The 17,792-nt window shown below is 40.4% G+C and overlaps 1 protein-coding gene across 1 annotated transcript; it reads right to left on the reverse strand.

The window, feature by feature from the left end:
* Positions 1–14,831: 14,831 nt before the first annotated feature.
* Positions 14,832–16,209, reverse strand: LOC135609046 (uncharacterized). The gene is made up of 2 exons (XM_065102132.1): positions 15,124–16,209; positions 14,832–15,031 (listed from the first exon to the last, which is right to left on the reverse strand). The coding sequence occupies exon 1, from the start codon at positions 16,066–16,068 to the stop codon at positions 15,238–15,240; it is 831 nt and encodes a 276-aa protein (XP_064958204.1). The 5' UTR covers positions 16,069–16,209; the 3' UTR covers positions 14,832–15,031; positions 15,124–15,237.
* Positions 16,210–17,792: the final 1,583 nt, after the last annotated feature.

Here is a 17,792-nt window from a genome sequence, read left to right on the forward strand (position 1 = left end):
TATTACTAGAACTCTATTCAAAATATAGCATGCATTGTTTACGGCTTCGACCCAAAAATATTTGGGTAGGCTATGTTCATTCAACATGGTTCTTGCCATTTCTTGTAAATTTCTATTTTTTCTTTCTACTACTCTATTTTGTTGAGGATTTATTAGAGTAGAGAAGTTGTGATTATATCCATTCAATTCACAAAATTCTTGAAAATCATAGTTTTGAAATTCACCACTATGATCACTTCTAATTGATGAAATCATAGAACCCTTTTCATTTTGAACAAGTTTACAAAATTTGGTGAAATATCTAAAACATTCATTTTTGTGTTTCAAGAAATAGGTCCATGTGTATCTACTATAATCATCTACAATAACAAAGGCTTATTTACTACCTCCTAGGCTTGATGTAGAGATTAGTCTGAATAAGTCCATATGGATCAATTGCAAAGGTCTAGAAATGCTTATTTGATTCTTAGATTTGAAGCTACCCTTTATTTATTTTCCTAATTGACAAGCATCACACACATTATCTTTAATAAACTTGATATGAGGAATTCCTCTTATAAGTTCTTTGGATGAAATTTGGATGATTAGTTTTATGGTAGCATGACCTAATCTCCTATGCCAAAGTCAAGCATCATCATTCAAAACCGAAAAACACATTTCATTGCAAAGATCATTGATGTCAATAATGTATACGTTATTTTGTTTTAATGCAATCATAGATGTGTTCTTGTGTGGTTTTTCAATAATGCAAGCATTAGATTCGAATTTAACAATATATCCTTTATCACACAATTGACTAATGCTTAAGAGGTTATGTTTTAAACCATCAACTAACAAAACATCTTCAATAAAGAAGTTGGATTTATTACCTATGGTTCCTTTGCCAATGATTTTACCCTTGTTGTTGTCTCCAAAGGTGACATAGCCTTCGCCTATGCTAGTGAGCTTAGAGAATTGAGATGGATCTCGGTCATATGCCTTGAGCATCCATTATCAAGGTACCATCTCTTGCTCCTAGCTTGTGGTGATATATGTTTCTACAAAAAAGGATGATTTTTAGGTACCCATTTAATCTTGGGTGTCTCAAAAACCAATCTAAATTGTTTGTCATGTTGCACGGAGTTCTTTATGGTTCCTTTTGGAACCCAAATCAATTTGTTAAAACTAATCTTCTTGAATGGACAATGATAAGTTCTATGTCCATGTTTGTAATGAAAGTTACACTTGCTTTAGTCTGAAACATACAAGATAGGGCCTTTAATAAAAGTAGTTGGATTTTGGTGAGGACTTCTCACAAATCCAATTTCACTTCATTTAGGAACGTGACCCTTATTTGTAATAATCATATTCAAAGACTTGCTACCAACTTCAAATTTCTTCAAGGTATCTTTAAGTAGCAAGTTCTCCTTTTGAAGAGTTTCTAGATCATAGCATTTCATACATGGAGCTAAACTATCATTATGTTTAATTTTAATTTATCAAAATTACTAATAAGAATATCATGCTCCCTTTTTAACAATTTATATTTTCTACTAATTGTTTTACATTCATCAAATAAGTCATGGAAAGCATTTAACAATTCATCAAATGATAAATATGCATCAATTAAATTCGTTACCTCCTCTCCGATGGCCATTAGGGCGCAATTAGCAACTTACTCGGTGTTGGACTCCTCTTCTTCGGACGCGCTTGAGTCATCCCATGTTGCTTTGAGCGCCTTCTTCTTCGGTGTTCTCTTCTTGGCTTGGGGACAATCACTTTTGTAGTGTCTCGGCTTCTTGCATTCGTAGCAAATAACTTGGTCCTTTTTGGGTTCAAATTTATTTTTAGTATCATTTTTAAATTTATTTCTTTTAATAAATTTTTTAAATTTCTTTGTTAGAAGTGTCTAGTCATCGTCAAAGTCCTCATCACTTGAGTTTTCTCTCAAATGGTCTTCTAAAGTTCTAAGTGTCATATCCTTCCTGTTCTTTGGAAAGATGTCTTCTTGCTCTTCATGAGCTATGCAAGTCATTTAGTAGGTCATTAATAACCCGATTAATTCTTCAAGAGGGAAGTTGTTTAAATCTTTAGCCTCTTGAATAGCAGTGACTTTGGGGTCCCAACTCTTTGGAAGGGCTCTTAGAATTTTATTGATGAGCTCAGAATCCGAAATATTGAATCTCGGATTTTGATGATGAAGTCAATTGTCATTTGTTATCTAATCTATATGTTGAGATAAGTGTGCAGGATTAACTACGATGAAAGTAAGATATGCAATAGGAGTTGCGCCGGAATCAAGACAATGATCACGTTGGGAGTTCGAGAGTTCGACGGAAGTTCGGACAGTCGTCGGAGGTTCTACGGGAACAAATTCAAGAAGTCCATGAGCTTGCCAAAGAAGCTCGTCGGAACTCTCCAAGTGGATCATCGCAAGTCCAGGAGTTTGTCGGAAGTCCGCAGGAGCATCACCGATGGTTTATCGGATGATCAACGGAAGTTCGCCGGAAGCTCGCCGGAAGAAGCGATTGACGCACCGGAGCAAGTTGCAGTAAATGTCTTAGGAAATATCGTAGTTAGCTCAATGATTAAGTTGGAAATGGGAGGTGATCCCATTAACTTAATCTTGGGGCAATTGGGCCCCTAAAAAATCCAAATTGGGCCGAATGGATCAACCCATTCGGACCCTAATTTCTGCCAGGCGGTTGAACCGCCCTAGCCAGGAGGTGGCACCGCCTGAGCTCGGTCTTCGAGCTCTAGCAGGAGGTGCAACCGCCTCAATCAGGTGGTAGCACCGCCTGAGCTCGGTCTTCGAGCTCTGGCAAGAGGTGCAACCGCCCCTGACAGGAGGTGGCACCGCCCAGAGGCTCAGTCTTCGAGCTCTGCCAAGCGGTGCAACCGCCAGATCCCGGAATTCCGGAAATTGACAATTTTGAGCTCGAAATTCAAACTGGGTTGGGGCCTATAAATACCCCACCCTTTTAGCACTGAAAGAGCACAAAAAACACACCGAAATCCTGATCTTATTCTGTGATTTTTAGAGCTCAAAATTGTTTTAAAGGCCAAAAGTTCTTCTCCCTCTTTTCTTCCAAGTTCTGATCTTTAAAGAGAGGAGAGAAAATTCTATAAGGGTTGTCTCCTAAGCCTGTCAAAAGGAGTGAAACTATAAAAGGGTGGTTGGCCTTCGCCTATTGAAGGAAGGCCTCTAGTAGACGTCGGTGACCTCGTCGGTGGAGGAAGCCAAAAGTGGATGTAGGTCAAGATTGATCGAACCACTCTAAATCTCGGTTTATATTTACTTTGAGCATCTTATCCTTACTGCAAACCTCCTCAATAGCTTACTGTCTTCTGCACATTTACGATCATGTTTTAAAGTTCAGTATTTTCCGAATCGGTGTTTAGACGTAAATTAGTTTTATCGTATGAACATCATATTTCAGTTTGCGCTTACATTTTAACTTTCATCATAACTGCAAACTGCCTTCATAGATTTCCTTTAACTACATCTCGCTTGATTACAAGTTAAAGAGATTTACGAATCGACTTTTCTACCGAAATCGCTTTTATCGTACGAACACCTTTTTAATCGTCGAAAGTTTTCCGCTGCACTAATTCACCCCCCCCCCCCCCCTCCCCTCTTAGTGCTCTTGATCCTAACAATTGGTATCAGAGCGGGATTAACTCTTAAATGGATTAAAAGCCAAGAGAGATGGCATACGCCGGAAACCAAGAGGGCCATTCTATTACATGTCCACCCATGTTCAATGGGACGGACTATACCTATTGGAAGACCCGAATGAGGATCTTTCTTATTTCTATGGATTTTAAACTTTGGAATCTTGTCAAAAATGGATTTTCGAAGTCTTCTCTTCTAATGATCGATTGGAATGAATTGGAGAAGAAGGCTTTCGCTCTTAATGCAAAGGCTATGAATGCCTTATTTTGTGCGCTTGATAAAAACGAGTTCAACCGTGTTTCGGTTTGTGAAACCGCATTTGATATTTGGCACACACTCAAAGTGACTCACGAAGGCACAAGTAGAGTGAAAGACTCAAAAATCAATCTTTTGATACATTTTTTTGAAGTTTTCCGGATGAAACCGAGTGAGACTATTGGCGACATGTTTACCCGTTTCACGGATATCGTCAACGGTCTAAAAGGACTCGGAAAAAGTTTTTTGGATTTTGAGCTCGTAAATAAGATTCTAAGATCCCTTCCTAAGAGTTAGGATCCTAAAGTCACTGCTATTCAAGAGGCGAAAGATCTAAACAACTTCCCTCTTGAAGAACTAATCGGGTCATTAATGACCTACGAGATGACTTGTAAAGCTCATGAAGAGCAAGAAGACATCCTTCCAAAGAACAGGAAGGATATGGCACTTAGAACTTTAGAAGACCACTTGAGAGAAAACTCAAGTGATGAGGACTGTGACGATGACTTGGCACTTCTAACAAGAAAATTTTAAAAATTCATTAAAAGAAACAAGTTTAAGAATGAAACAAAAAATAAATTTGAACCAAAGAAGGACCAAGTTATTTGCTATGAGTGTAAAAAGCCGGGACACTACAAGAGTGATTGTCCCCAAGTCAAAAATAGAACATCAAAGAAGAAGGCGCTCAAAGCAACGTGGGATGACTCGAGCGCGTCCGAAGAAGAGGAGTCCAACACCGAGCAAGTTACTCATTACGCCTTAATAGCCATCGGGGAGGAGGTAACGAATTTAATAGATGCATATTTATCATTTGACGAATTATTAAATGCCTTCCATGACTTATTTGATGAATGCAAGATTATTAGTAGAAAATACAAATTGTTAAAAAATGAGCATGATAGTCTTACTTGTAATTTTGATAAGTTAAAAACTGAATATCATGATAGTTTAGGTTCATGCATAAAATGCCATGATCTAGAAACTCTCCAAAAGGAAAACTTGCTACTTAAAGACACCTTGAAGAAATTCGAGGTTGGTAGCAAGTCTTTGAACATGATCCTTGCAAACAAGGGTCACGTTCCCAAAAGAAGTGGAATCGGATTTGTGAGAAGTCATCACCAAAATCCAACCACCTTCATAAAAGGCCCCATCTTACATGTTCGACACCAAAGCAAATGCAACTTTTGTTGCAAACTTGGACATAAAACGTATTATTGTCCATTCAAGAAAATTAGTCCGAACAAATTAATTTGGGTTCCTAAAGGAACCATGATAAAGTCTATGCAACATGATAAACAATGTAGATCTATTTTTAAGGCACCCAAAAGCAAATGGGTACCTAAAAATCATCCTTTCTTGTAAAGACGTAAAACATCATAAGCTTGGAGCAAGAAATAATCCTGCTCTTTGGATTCTCGATATTCATGACCCGAGATCCAAAAAGAACACGTGATGCTCTCTAGCCTAAATAACAAAAAGAGGATTAGAAAATTAAAATTACAAATGCGATATGGATACAATCCCATTTGATCCCTCAGAATTGGAAACCCATGATTCTCCCTTCACATATCCTCTGGATTTTCGAACCCATCGATTTCATCCGTTCATAACTTTCGAATCCAACTATATCATGAACTGACTAAGTTTGTTATGAACTTGCAAGGCTTACCAACTTGAACAATCTGTCACAAACATGTGTACGACATTGAGAGTGTGCACGTCAAAAGATCTATCTTGATCGTGCAAAAGTTCTTATCTTAAAATGAAAATTCTTACGTAATTACATAAGTAAAGTTGATTGATCCACAAATAAAAATTCATCTCAAAGTCAAAAACATTCAAATCAGACCACATAGTAGTCAGAACCATGCTCACTGCCTGCAGCGGTTGCACCGCCCCAACTGGAGGTAGCACTTCCGGCTATTACGTATTGCAAGCGGTTGCACCGCCCCAGCCAGCGGTGCAACCGCCCGCAATCCTGCCCCCTTTTAACTCGAGCTAGGGCCAGCGATGGAACCGACCCCAACTCACTCCCTTCCCCTTTTTACTCTTCCAAAGCTTCTCCACCTCCATTTCTCCCCTCACAGCATCCCAAATACTCCTCATTTCGAAGCAAAAGATCAACAATCTCTCCTTCTCTTCAAGATCTCACTAAGGTATTCTCTAAGAAGCCCTTAAATTCTGTTTTTGATTCATTTACTCTTGCTCATTACTATCCTCCTAAACAGCAGTAGTTATGAGGTCTAAAAGATCATCAAGGGACAAAGGGAAGAGGAGATTAGTGGAAGACTTTGATCTTACCCTTTTCGATTCAAAATATCATGCTGAAAAGTTTTCCTCTTTCGAATTTAGAAGTGTCAATAAGGGAAAACATGTAGATTTAGATGAACTAAGAGACTTAGAGACAATCCAATGGTTTGCAAACCTAGATCTACTCCCTATTTTATAAATTAATGAACCCATCTATCCAAGTCTTGTTAGATTGTTTTACAATAATATACAAGTAGATGAAGAAGAAAGAATGTCTACCTATCTCTTAGGACAACACATCGCCATTACGGATAAACTCATTTGCGACATGATAGGCATTCCCATAAAAAATAGAGGACTTTACTTTAGAGGATCATGGGATGATTAAACTGTTGGGACAACATATGTTGAAACCTTAGGAACAATTTTTGCCAATCCTAATTTAGCAATTGTTCCTAAAAGTTGTGAACATCTATTACCACTAAACACTAAGGTACTTCATCATATCCTAACTAGCATCATTCTCCCTAAACAATACCATCATGATGAAGTAAGCCAAATAGAATTAGGAACTATGTATCGGATCATGAAAGGACATGACATCTATCTTGGTTATCTTATCCAACAAAACATGTTAGAACTATCTAAGAAAGACATGATGCTTCCATATGGTGGTATAATCACTAGAATACTGAAAGTCTACGATATTCCAATACCATCCGACGAAGAAGTAATAAAAGTATATAGGTTTAGCATAATAAATAAAAATCTACTTCACCGATTGAGATGTGTTTATAGAAATGGTAACTGGGCTAGAATGCCTAGAAGAACCGATCCCCCTCAACCTGAACCAGAACCGAAAACACCAGTCTTTAGGGGTACTCAATCTCCTCCGATCTGTCCCTTTGAGGAAATACATTCATTTGAGCAAGCTCCTGCATTATCTGTCGAAGATATTGGGATTCGGATGGACCGATTTAAACAAAGACAAGAATGACTTGAACATCGACAAGATCAAATCCTATTTGAGCTGCAGCAAATTCATCGATAATTTGACTCTTTATTTAGGCATTTTAATTTTTCACCTCCTGAATGAGCTTATATGTGTATTGTAAACTCTTTATGTTACTCACCATGATCACAATGCCCTATGCCTTGATCTTTGATATGGTTACCTAATGTATTTATTTGTGAGCAGAGTTACAAACATCACTTATTGTTTAATCTCGTTACTCACTATCGGATTTTACATTGAAACTAAATGTTTTTATAACCACCTTGAAAACCTTGTGCCTTGGTTTCCATGATAAATATGATTTGAGAAAATGATATACCAATGCAGTTGATGCATCATGTTATTATATTACCATAATATTAAACATCAACTAGCTGATATTTTTATAAAACCTCTAAGTGAAGAACAATTTGATTTCATAAGAAGAGAATTAGGAATGTTGATGTGTCCGAATACATAAACTAGTTAAAATTATTTTTCGGACTTTATTGAATGATCAAATTACTTGATTGCCATTACATGCCTAAATAACATGTTGAAAATTATGTGTTGAATACAAAAATTTCCATAACAATAAGCATGTTTTGTCTGTTAGGATCGGAGCGGCACTAAGAGGGGGGGGTGAATTAGTGCAGCGGATTAAAACTTCGGTTTTGATAAATCTTTCGTACGATGAAAAGCAATATCAACGGAAATCGATTTTAGAAGCTTGATAACTTAGAAACGTATGGAAGCATAGTAACTAAGTAGAGAAGTTTGCAGTATGTAAATGGCAAGAGTAGGATGCAAACCAGATAACGCAGCAGTTTTTAAAGTGGTTCGGTCAAAATGACCTACATCCACTTGCGAAGCCTTCTTCGAAGAGGCTTCCAACTTCCACTAGCAAATTTCTTGTAGGGGAAGGACTAATACCCCTCTTACAACCTTTATAAGTGGTTCACACTCTTACAATTCTTTTCAACAAGATGGGAGGAGGTGAACACTTAAGTAATATGAAAAACAAGGCTTGCAAAGACTATTCTAAGGCTCTTAACTCAAACTATTGCTTTTCAAAAGGTTGTAATCTCAGCTGAGATTTGATGAGTATTTATAGGCCTCAAGAGGATTCAAATTTGGGCTCCAAAATTTGAATTCTCTTTGGTTCCCGATGCTGGCGGTGCCACCGCCCAGCCAAGCGGTGCCACCGCCCAGCTCTCGGGTGCTGGGCAGTGCCACTGCCCAGCCCAGGCGGTGCCACCGCCTGGCTCTCGGGTACTAGGCGGTGCCACCGCCAAATCTGGCGGTGCCACCGCCTACACTATTTCAGCTCACTGGTTGGGCTCCAAAATTGGCCCAAACCAGTCCGAACTAGAGCCCAATTGGCCCCTACTTGGTTTATAGGATTAATACATAATCTTAACCCTAAGTAACGTGCTAACTACGAATTTAAAGATATTTTCTAAGCTATTACAAAGTTCGTAAGTCAAGACTTCTTCCGGCGAGCTTCCGGCGAACTTCCGACGGTTTTCCGATAAACTCTTGGAAACCATTATGCGGACTCCCGGAAAGCTCCTAGACTTCACGATTTGATCTTGACGAGTTCCAACAAGCTTCTTCGGCAAGCTCCGATCTTTCTCGGCGAGCTCCACGAACTTCCAACGAACCTTTCGGCGAGCTTCCGAAAAACCCTTCGGTAAGCTCCCTACTCATTCTCGGCTAGTTCCGGCAGCATTCCCGACGAACCTTCGAACTTCCGTTGAACTCTCGAACTCGCAATGAATCCTTCGTGCTTGACTCCGACACTTTGTTTTGCTCTATGTCTTCGTCGTTATCGTAGTTAATCCTGCACACATAAGCTAAAACTCTACTCCGATCTAGACAATTATTACAACACGAATTGACATTCTGTTGCCCGGCACGTCATTGGTTGGAGCTTCGTCCGATTCTTCGGTGCATCATCCTCTCTTGCGGCTTGTTGCCCAATCGGTGGTTGACCTCCGCAACCCCGATATCCTTGGCGCAATTTCGCTCTCCTTGGCCCGATGCCTAACGTCCGTAGCCTTCTACCGTCCAATATCTTGATGTGATCTCCTCCGGCGTAACGTCAATTCCTCCTGCGTTAACTATCTAATCCTGATCGAGTAGACCAGCATCACTCAAAATGCAGTTTAAATTATAAACACATATCAAGTGGTTTCATCATCAAAATACGAGATTCAACATTGTCTTCATTAATTTCATTTTCGGATTCGCTTAACAATTGGTATCCTAACAATCTGATTTTCTCATACACTTATTATATGAAACATATTTTTCTGAAATGGATTTGATGAAATGATTCCTACTTATAAATTCCATCTTGAAATATGGATGATAGTGTTTTTACTTGCAAAGATTTGTTTCACATGCATATCTTGATCCTTGTAAAAATGAAGCATGATTTAATCTCTCATCGATTTTAACTTCACTCAAAGTAAACTCACAAATAGCCTTCCTCCTTCATGCAAAAAGATTATAACAAATAAAAATGAAGAAGTACTCAAAGCGATCTACATATCATGCTTTCCTTTATATGCTTGTATAATTGATTTCCTATCACTCACTATTGGAAAATAACATGAACCTAGTAAAGGCATGAACAATTATCACACTTATGCTCAAAATTTGCTTATATTATTCTCTTGGTATCACAATTACCATACTTTTTGTTGATGATAAAGTGGGAGAAATATATGAGTATTAATGTTATGCTATGCCTTGTTTGTATCGTGTCAAGATATCAAACAAAAAACTTGCATCGTAATTTTATGTATTGATATCTTACCATGTGATGAAATGCAATAATTGCTAAAACATTTAAAATGTGTGCATCATGTAATGATATCAAAATCTTACTTCGCAGTTTTACATGTTGACATCTTACAATATATGATGAATTGCTACTATTACCATCATTCAAACTTGTAATGTAAAATTTGAAAATGAATGTCAAACCTTGACATCATTTTCAGAGAGAAACATCATGATGGGAATCATGATGGGAGTATTGATAAGTTTAAATGATTTTAACTTATCAATATGTCTCTTGAATTCAAATGTTTTGAATTCAAGAATGACTTATCTCAAGTATGGCATATAGACAGGGGGAGTTAAGGTTAACTCCATTATCAATTGATTTTCATCATAAAAAAGGGGGAGATTGTTAAATCTCGGATTTTGATGATGAAGTCAATTGTCATTTGTTATCTAATCTATATGTTGAGATAAGTGTGTAGGATTAACTACGATGAAAGTAAGATATGCTGCAGGAGTTACGCCGGAATCAAGACAATAATCACGTTGGGAGTTCGAGAGTTCGACGGAAGTTCGGACAGTCATCGGAGGTTTTGCGGGAACAAATCCGAGAAGTACATGAGCTTGCCAAAGAAGCTCATCAAAACTCGCTAAGTGGATCATCGCAAGTCCAGGAGTTTGCCGGAAGTCCGTAGGAGCATCACCGAGGGTTCATCGGATGATCGACGGAAGTTCGCCGGAAGCTCGCCGGAAGAAGTGATTGACTCACCGGAGCAAGTTGCAGTAAATGTCTTAGGAAATATCGTAGTTAGCACAATGATTAAGTTGGAAATGGGAGGTGATCCCATTAACTTAATCTTGGGGCAATTGGGCCCCTGAAAAACCCAAATTGGGCCGAATGGATCAACCCATTCGGACCGTGATTTCTGCCAGGCGGTTGAACCGCCCCAGCCAGGAGGTGGCACCGCTTGAGCTCGGTCAGTCAGGCGGTGGCACCGCCTGAGCTCGGTCTTCGAGCTATGGCAGGAGGTGCAACCGCCCTTGACAGGAGGTGGCACCGCCTAGAGAGTCAGTCTTCGAGCTCTGCTAGGCGGTGCAACCGCCTTAGTCAGGAGGTGCAACCACCAGATCCCGAAATTTTGGGAATTCATAGTTTTGAGCTCGAAATTCAAACTGGGTTGGGGCCTATAAATACCCCACCCTTTCAGCACTAAAAGAGCACCAAAAACACACCGAAATCCTGATCTTATTCTATGATTTTTAGAGCTCAAAATTATTGTAAAGGCCAAAAGTTCTTCTCCCTCTTTTCTTCCAAGTTCTGATCTTTAAAGAGAGGAGAGAAAATTCTGTAAGGGTTGTCTCCTAAGCCCGTCAAAATGAGTGAAACTGTAAAAGGGTGGTTGACCTTCGCCTATTGAAGGAAGGCCTCTAGTAGACGTTAGTGACCTCGTCGGTGGAGGAAGCCAAAAGTGGATGTAGGTCAAGATTGACCGAACCACTCTAAATCTCGGTTTGCATTTACTTTGAGCATCTTATCCTTACTGCAAACCTCCTCAATAGTTTACTGCCTTCTGCACATTTACGATCGTGTTTTAAAGTTCAGTATTTTCCGAATCGACGTTTAGAATTAAATCAGTTTTATCATACGAACATCATATTTCAGTTTGCACTTACATTTTAACTTTCATCATAACTGCAAACTGCCTTCATAGATTTCCTTTAACTACATCTTGCTTGATTACAAGTTAAAGAGATTTACGAATCGACTTTTCTACCGAAATCGCTTTTATCGTACGAACACCTTTTTAATCGTCAAAAGTTTTCAGCTGCACTAATTCACCCCCCCCCCCTCTTAGTACTCTTGATCCTAACATGAAAAACTTTTACCGAGTCCTTTTAGTCCATTGACGACATCCGTGAAACGGGTGTACATGTCGCCTATGGTCTCGCTCGGTTTCATTTGAAAAAGTTCAAGAATGTATTAAAAGATTGAATTTTGACTCTTTCATTCTACTTGTTCCTTCGTGAGTCACTTCGAGTGTGTTCCAAATATCAAATGCAGTTTCACAAACCGAAACATGATTGAACTCATTTTTATCGAGCGCACAAAATAAGACATTCATAACCTATGCATTAAGAGTGAAAGTCATCTTCTCCAATTCATTCCAAATGATCATTGGAAGAGAAGACTTTGAAAATCCATTTTCAACAATATTCCAAAGTTCAAAATCCATGGAAAGAAGGAAGATCCTCATTCGGATCTTCTAATAGGTGTAGTCTATCCCATTAAACATGAGTGGACGTATAATAGAGTGGCCCTCTTGGTTTCCGGCATATGTCATCTCTCTTGGGTTTTAATCTAATTGAGAGTTAATCCCACTTTGATACCAATTGTTAGGATCAAGAGCACTACGAGGGGGGGGGGGGGTGAATTAGTGCAGCGGATAACTTTCGACGATTTAAAACGACATTCGTACGATAAAAACACTTTCAATAAAAAATCGTTTCAGAAAGTTCTTCAACTTAAGATTTAGTGAAGTACAGTTGAAGAAAAGCAATAAAAGCAGTTTGCAGTTAAGATAGAGAGCAGAATATAAATGCAAACTAAGATTTAGAGTGGTTCGGTCAATCTTGACCTACATCCACTTTTGGCTTCCTCCTCCGATGAGGTTACCGACGTCCACTAGAGGCCTTCCTTCAATAGGTGAAGGCCAACCACCCTTTTACAGCTTTACTCCTTTTGACGAGCTTAGGAGACAACCCTTATAGATTTTCACTCATCTCTTGAATGATCAAAACTTAGATGAAAAGAGGGAAAAGAACTTTTGGCCTTTTACAACACTTTTGAGCTCTCAAATTCTCAGAATAAGATCAAGATTTCTGTGCCCTTTCATGCAGGAAAGGGTGGGGTTTATATAGGCCCCAACTGGTTCGAATTTGGAGCTCAAAAATATCATCTCCCGGATTTTCGGGGTCCTGACGGTACTACTGCCATAACTGGGCGGTACTACCACTTGGCATTGCTCTGAGACCGAGCTCAAGCGATACCACCGCTCAGCTTCGCTCGGAGACCGAGCTCAGGCGGTACCACCGCTTGACAGGGGCGGTACCATCGCTTGGCATTCCTGGGAGACTGAGTTCCTAGGCGGTGCCACCGCTGGCCAGGAATTCTAGGTCCGAATAGGCTGATCCATTCGGCCCAATTTAGGTCTGTCAAGGGCCCAATTGCCCGCAGATTAAGTTAATGGGATCACCTCCCATTCCTAACTTAATCTACGTGCTAACTACGATATTTAAGACATTAATACTGTAAATTGCTTCAGTGCATCAATCGCTTCTTCCAGCGAGTTTCAGGCGAACTTCCGTCGAACATCCAATGAACCCTCGGCGATGCTCTAGCAGACTTCCGGCAAACTCTTGGACTTGCAACGATCCACTTGGTGTGTTCCAATGAGCTTCTTTGGTAAGCTCCTAGACTTCTCGGATTTGTTCCCGCAGAACCTCCGACGACCATCCGGACTTCCGTCGAACTCTCGAACCCCCAACGTGATCATGATCTTGACTCCGGCGCAACTCCTGCTGCATTTCTTGCTTCCATCATAGTTAATCCTGCACACTTATCTCAACATATGGATTAGATAACAAATGACAATTGACTTCATCTTCAAAATTCGAGATTCAACATGACCATGGGCGATTGCCGCTTGGGCGTGACCTCTGGTCGTGCGCGACTACTGCTTGAGCGTGGCCTTTGCTTGTGCGCGATTGCCACTTAGACGTGGCTATTACCTAAGCACAACTACTACCGTGCGACCGGCCTAGTGCTCGGTCCACGACTGTCACTAGCGTGGCCGCCACGATGCATGGTCAATAGCGGTACTCGACTCATTGCCTAGTGGTCGCCCACGGCCGTTGTTGTTGCTGTAATGTGCATGCTGCTTGACGTAGCTGCCTACTGTAGTAGGTCTGCCATAGTAGTCGCATGTAGCACCACTGTTGTAGCCGGTGCGACTGCACAGTGTTGCATAGCCATGACCACCACTACACAATCATCGAAGATCGCGATACAAAAAGCAAATCTTATGTCACCCGCAAGCCAACGACAAGAAGGACTAGATATAAATTTAGATCGACAATATACATGAATTATTCACGCATAGTAAATCAGAAAATAACATATCTAAGGTATTTGATTTCAAGAAACTAGGCTTTGATACCAATCGTAAGTATAAAATCAATAATATGCTATATATAATGTGAAAAAACTTTCATGCCAAGATTGAAATCAAATAATAATAGATCGGATTTACGATACGTAACTTTTGATGCCATCTGGAAAGAACTTTATCATATTTGTAGGGGCACATCTTTGAATCCAAAAACTGCTATCGATCTATAAGAAAAACTAGACTCTTCTTCTCATCTTTTCTAATTCTTTCATATGACATTTTAGATTGATGGATTATAGATAAAAAGGATGAGAGAGGAACTTAATCTCTCAATGATTGTCATATATCTATATGTCGTATTTGTGTCAATGTTTGTCACGTCACATCACACAGCATGTAACACATGTCATTTAGTCCCTAGAAGAAATTATCTATATATATATATATATATATATATATATATATATATATATATATATATATATATATATATATATATATATATATATATATGAGAGCAGAAGGTTTAAGATAAGTAATGAGGAGAGTTTCACCCATCAAGGGCATCTCCCAAGGAATCTAACTATAATATAAATTTATTTTTTATTAATTATAACTTTTATCAAAATATAATTGATGTATAATACATCTTATCAATTAAATAGGACAAATAAGCTAACAAATCTATGACAAGGAGAGAGATTTAGATGTCAACACAGCAAAGAGAAAGCTTGTATTCATAACCACAATAGTCAAAATCCAGTACAAATCTCTCATTAAAACAATCAAACAGTTGTATCAGTAAGAAAAACTATAACAGGCAGTAATATGATCCATATTGCAAAGCAAAGATCTTCCTTTCAACACAGTCACTTGAAGCAACAATCCAACCCGCCTCCAGCATTCAAAAAGAGCCTGCAAGGTTGACAGATTGATAGAACCGAGTCATCTTTGTGCAAAGAAGGAATTAAGAATTGATGTAGCCATCAAAATCACGCAGGAATCACCTGAAAGATGGGTTCTTTCAGCAGAGCGGATCTCCTTCAAGCTTGTAGGAAAGCACAGCACCGACTAATAATGAGGACTGAGAAAGAGAAGACACAGGACGGAAGCTGCGGAGATTAATGGAGTCCCGCAGTAGACATCTCTAACCTCCTCTGGTTCGACTCGTGTCTCTGAAGGCGGATCTGGTCGTAGTTCTTCCTTATGAAGTCGTCGAAGCGGCGGTTCAGCTCGTCGCGGCCCGTCGCCGACGGTTCCCTCCACCTTATCGCGACCTTTTCCGATGGCCTCGGTTCCCGGCCGCCCGGCTTCTCCCAACCTCGGGAGGGCGACTTCTTCATGATCGCCTTCCACGTGGCGTCCATGGAGTCGATGTCTACCGCGTTCTCTGAGGCCGCCGCCGCCGCTGTCTCCAACTCGTCTGACACGTCACTAGTTTCTCTAGATGGTTCAGTGCTTGTGTTGATCCCAAAGGAAGATGAAGCAGCGGGCTTCTCCTCTGTGGGCGGGTCAGACGGCTCCCCAGCGCCGGAACTTACCACTAGTTCCGGCGCCGTCTTCGGCGATGGCAGGACCTCGTGCCATGACTCGGCCAAAGGTTCCCCAGGGGGAGGCGCAGCGGAAGGAGGCACGAAAGTTTTGGCCTTTACGTCACCCACGCCCACCGGCGGCTTTTCCTCCCGCAGCTGCTGCTTCTGGTCGGAGAGTTTCCAGATGACGAGGATGATGAGATGGATGACAACGAAGAGATAAGGTGGCACAAGCCAGGAGCAGAGAGAGGCCCAGAAGCGGGGGAGGGCAGAGGCGAGGACTCCGGCGGCGGGGGGGACAGCGAGCCGCGTCGCGACGCCAGTAGAAAGGATTCCCAGAAGGAAAAACCCGATCTTGGAGACCCATATCGCTTTCTCAAGTCCAGTCGTCGGTGGTCTCCTCCTCAGATCCGCCATCATCGCTAAAAGCGCAAGAGAAATCAAAACTCGAACTCAGCAATGTACTCAAGAGCTTCAATAGATCCAGGAACGGAGACGAAGTGGAATCAACGAGCAGAGAAGCCGTAAAGGAGAGAAGGTTCGAGTTCAGCCAGCGCCGAGTGGGCTTCGGGGCTTCTTTAATAGAGCGGCGAGAGAAGTGGGACGAAGACCGCAGCTGGTGAGCACTGTCGTTTGATGAGATGTGGACGGTAGCAGATGATCCACATGTGTATGTGTATTATCACGCTAAATTACCAACAGTTTCAAGTAATTAACCATGAAAAATGGAATCGGATTAGACTCAATAGCCAACTCTGCTGTGGTTGTAAAGACTCTCTGGTTGTCATCTCAGAACTCCATCTACTGTCCGTACATCTCATCAATCATTGCTTTTGTAGAAGATTCCCTGCGATCATTTGAGTGCACATCTAATCACACTAATTAATGATCTTGCCAACGATTCTAAATTTCAAGTGCTCGTGCTTATTGCTAAAAGTGGGGAGTGGATTCTGGTCTTTATGACCATTCTTTTTATTTTACAACTATAAAAAAGAATAATTTATAGGTTAAGTTTCTTTCCTTACACATTTACCAGCTGCCATCTTTTCTTTTCTTTCTAATATATATTCTTTTATAAAATAAGTGGGTGGTTTCATTAATAAAATAAATTAAAACTATTATATTCCCCAAGGAATCTTATTCTATTGCTATCAATGGGTTTATATATAATAAAGCTAAAAATAGTAGAATCTAGTTATAAGTATTGATAGTGTTAAAACTCGGATTTTGATGATGAAATCAATTGATGCATTAATTGATCTAATCTATATTATTAAGTTAAGTGTGCAGGATTAACTATGATAGCTTGAAGACATAAAGTAAGTCTACATGAGTCAAGTTCGATGGGTGTTCGAGAGTCCGCCGAAAGTCCGAAGAATCGTCGGAAGTGCTGCCGAAACCAACCGAGAAGGAATTAGGGACTTGCCAAAGTTTTTTGAAGTCCGCCAAAGAGATCGTCGGAGGTTCGCGGAGATCACCGAGAATGTTCGGCTACTTGCCAAAGACTCGCTGAACTCGTCACAAGACAGGGAGACTGTTGGGAGTCTGCCGAAAGAAATCTGAGGGTATATCATAAGTCCACCGAAAGTTCACCGGAAAGCTCGCCGGAAGGAAACTCGACGTTGCCGGTTAAAAACCTACTTAGGACTATGTCTTAATTTCATAGTTTGAATATAATTAGGGTTTTGATTAAGGGTTAATCCTATAACCTGATTAGGGGCCAATTGGGCCCTGATATAGACTGGTTTGGGCCAAATTAGGAGCCCAACCAGCACTACCCGTAAGGTCGGGCGGTGGCACCGCCTAGGACCCGAAAGGTTGGGCGATGATACCGTCGGACTGGGAGGTGGCATCGCCCAGAACCCGAGAGTTCCGACGGTGGCACCGCTAGTACACTATTAGTGTCAGACACGGACAAGCGGTGGCACCACCAACACTGGAAACCCAAAAATAATTTAAATTTGGAGCCCAAATTTGAATTCTCTTGGGGCCTATAAATACCCCTCAATTCTCAGTAGAGACTACACCTTTTTGAGAAGTTAGAGATTGAGAAAAAGCTTTAGCAAAGTCTTGTTTTCAATAGCTTAAGTGTTCACCTCCCTTTTTCTCTTTGAAAAATCTGTAAGAGTGTGAACCACTTGTAA

The sequence above is a fragment of the Musa acuminata genome, chromosome BXJ2-4 (genome assembly GCF_036884655.1).
Source record: "Musa acuminata AAA Group cultivar baxijiao chromosome BXJ2-4, Cavendish_Baxijiao_AAA, whole genome shotgun sequence".
NCBI lineage: Eukaryota > Viridiplantae > Streptophyta > Magnoliopsida > Zingiberales > Musaceae > Musa > Musa acuminata.